Consider the following 2,340-nt stretch of genomic DNA (forward strand, 5'->3'; position numbering starts at 1 on the left):
TACAATGAAATTATATCTTGTCTGTACCCATCATAGGACAAATAGGTGCAGCAATTTACTTCGAATATGGCAACATATTTACAAAGCAGTTGTTAAAGACTTCAAGCAGTCATAAGGTCAAAAAAGAAATGAGCCCATTTTTGCCTTTATCATATACTTTAATTAGTTTATTTAAAAATTGGTGAGCAAACATGTGAGACTAGAGACTTCAGGAAAATGATTTACCATTCAATCCTCGTAGTCTTCCGTTTGCTCTAACAAATAGTTAACAGCCAATTCCTCGTTACGATCACAGGCAAGGAATGCCTCAATTACAATGGCTCTGTCAAATCCCATTGCCTCAAGCTGAAAATGGAGACCACCTCAATAGTACAACACGACAAATTTGTGAAAAAAATGAATCAAGAGATTAAAGAGAAAATAAATTATCCATGTGTGACACAGATAGAATAAGGCATTTCCTGATCAGCATGGTCGAACATATCCCTGAGAATTTAGTAACCATTAGCAATAGAAACATAAATAACCATAAAAGATTCCAAATAGGATTCTCCAAAAGGTGTCATTGTTTGAAAATAGATCTTAGTTAAAAAATTATTGGATATTTCTCATCTGGATCCGGATTTATATCCAAATCCAGTCTCCAGACACATAAAGTTTTTGAGTTCACTGATCTTTGGATACATAAATAACTATGAGATCTTCCCCCTATTGATCATTTGCAGTAAGCTAAAAAAGGAATGCACATATCAAATTCAATTATAGTGTTAGTCATAATATACTGACCTTCAGAAACTCTGTGTGATGCTCTTGTATAAGCCTTAACAGTTGTGGATTTTGCTTCCCAAGCTCCTGAAGCATGGGCTGCAAACGGAAAGAAGATATGATCTACCAACCCAAAAACCCATCTAAATAAGCATTTTTGCAAAACAGATTATCAAAAACACACCTGTAAAATTTGTGGATTTGATTGAACCATAGTGCGTAATCCTTGGAACTGAAAGCCAAATTCACAAAGAACCCATTAAAAATAAATTGTGCCAGCATCACAGCAGGGACCCTGCTTAAATGATTTTCATTTTAATAAGTTTTTAAAGTCTCATTAGATGACTGAAAGTTGTCAATCTGGGTACTCCAAGCTTTGACCAAGGCTACCAATTACCAGTACAATTTCTATTTTGGGTTATGCATCCAAAAATCAAAATGATCTAAAATATAATTTGATCATGATCTTATCATGAGCAAGAAAAAAATCTCTATATCAAATGAGGCAAAAAAAATCACTATTATTTGGATCATGATCTAGAAAATGATTTATATACCAAAAAGAAGCAATAAAAATCCCACTATAATTTGGTTGATCCAAAATAATCATGACGCAAAACAAATCTTATACCAAACGAAAAAAATAACTCTCAGTTTTAACTTTGTCGATTTTCCAATGTAACATGACAAATATAAGTTTCCAAATGGGATGAATGAAGAGTAATCAAAGCCTGTTGGTTGCTTCTGAGAAAAACAAGAGAACCAAGTCCATCGTTGCCACCACCAGAAATTGCTTCCTGTTACATCTTAACCATGCAATAAACAGAAAAAAATATATAGAGGACAAAGGAAGAAACTGAGAATGCTACCTGCGGAAACAAGTTTAGTGGAGATGAATTGGGTGCTCCGATAGAAGAAGCATTAGAAACTGTGCCCATTCCAGTCCCTTCCAAGGCAACCTGACTTGTAGGAAAGTGAGGCACAGGGACTGCAACTTCTGTTGTTTCTGGAATTCCCTACAATGTTAATAGATATATCAATATCTCACATGCCAAAATAAACTAAAATTAACAAGTTCAAGGGCATACTGAATATAAGTAATCTACAGCTCTCTCAGGATTGTTGTAAGCAGCTCGAAGAGCTCGAGTGACAGTTTCCTTATCCCAGTTGCCACCCCCCATATCAATTATTTGTTGAATGGTCTGCTCAAGATTACTAGAAGCAACCAAGTTTGAAGCTGCGTGAGTATAGGTATCAGATGATGAACTGCGAAAGCAACATAGTACCATTGTAGAAGTAGCTCCAATATTTATCTACATAAATTAGAATTTACTTGTTGTATCTCTCAAAAGATAATCTATCAGTCTAAAAGCATTCTTTTTGTGGAACACATTCACAATCCGATATTCCAGATCTGACTTACTCCACAAAGATTCTTCGTTCCTCGTCATCATAACTAAGTTTGTAGATGTGTCTTGATCTCTATTGGTGTCACCGATCCTATCAGAAATGCAAATAATAAATTAAATAAAAAATAAATAAAATATTAGGATATCGTCATATTTATAATATATT

The 2,340-nt window shown here is 34.4% G+C and overlaps 1 protein-coding gene across 1 annotated transcript; it reads right to left on the reverse strand.

Moving 5' to 3' along the window:
- Window positions 1-228: 228 nt before the first annotated feature.
- Window positions 229-2,027, reverse strand: LOC124928594 (ubiquitin receptor RAD23b-like). Its single transcript, XM_047468836.1, has 6 exons — window positions 1,854-2,027; window positions 1,635-1,781; window positions 1,497-1,562; window positions 950-997; window positions 787-864; window positions 229-345 (listed from the first exon to the last, which is right to left on the reverse strand). The coding sequence occupies exons 1-6, from the start codon at window positions 1,944-1,946 to the stop codon at window positions 229-231; spliced, it is 549 nt and encodes a 182-aa protein (XP_047324792.1). The 5' UTR covers window positions 1,947-2,027.
- Between the last annotated feature and the right edge of the window lie 313 nt (window positions 2,028-2,340).

This window comes from Impatiens glandulifera, chromosome 1 (assembly GCF_907164915.1).
Source record: "Impatiens glandulifera chromosome 1, dImpGla2.1, whole genome shotgun sequence".
NCBI lineage: Eukaryota > Viridiplantae > Streptophyta > Magnoliopsida > Ericales > Balsaminaceae > Impatiens > Impatiens glandulifera.

Bases quoted from the DNA above. Each gene is read 5' to 3' on its own strand.
- LOC124928594 (XM_047468836.1), bottom strand. From the start codon at position 1,946: ATGGGGGGTGGCAACTGGGATAAGGAAACTGTCACTCGAGCTCTTCGA. The intron at 998-1,496 runs GCTTTGATTACT...TTTGGCTTTCAG, and splicing joins TTCTCAGAAGCAACCAACAG to TTCCAAGGATTACGCACTAT. The intron at 865-949 runs GTGTGTTTTTGA...TTCCGTTTGCAG, and splicing joins CAAATCCACAAATTTTACAG to CCCATGCTTCAGGAGCTTGG.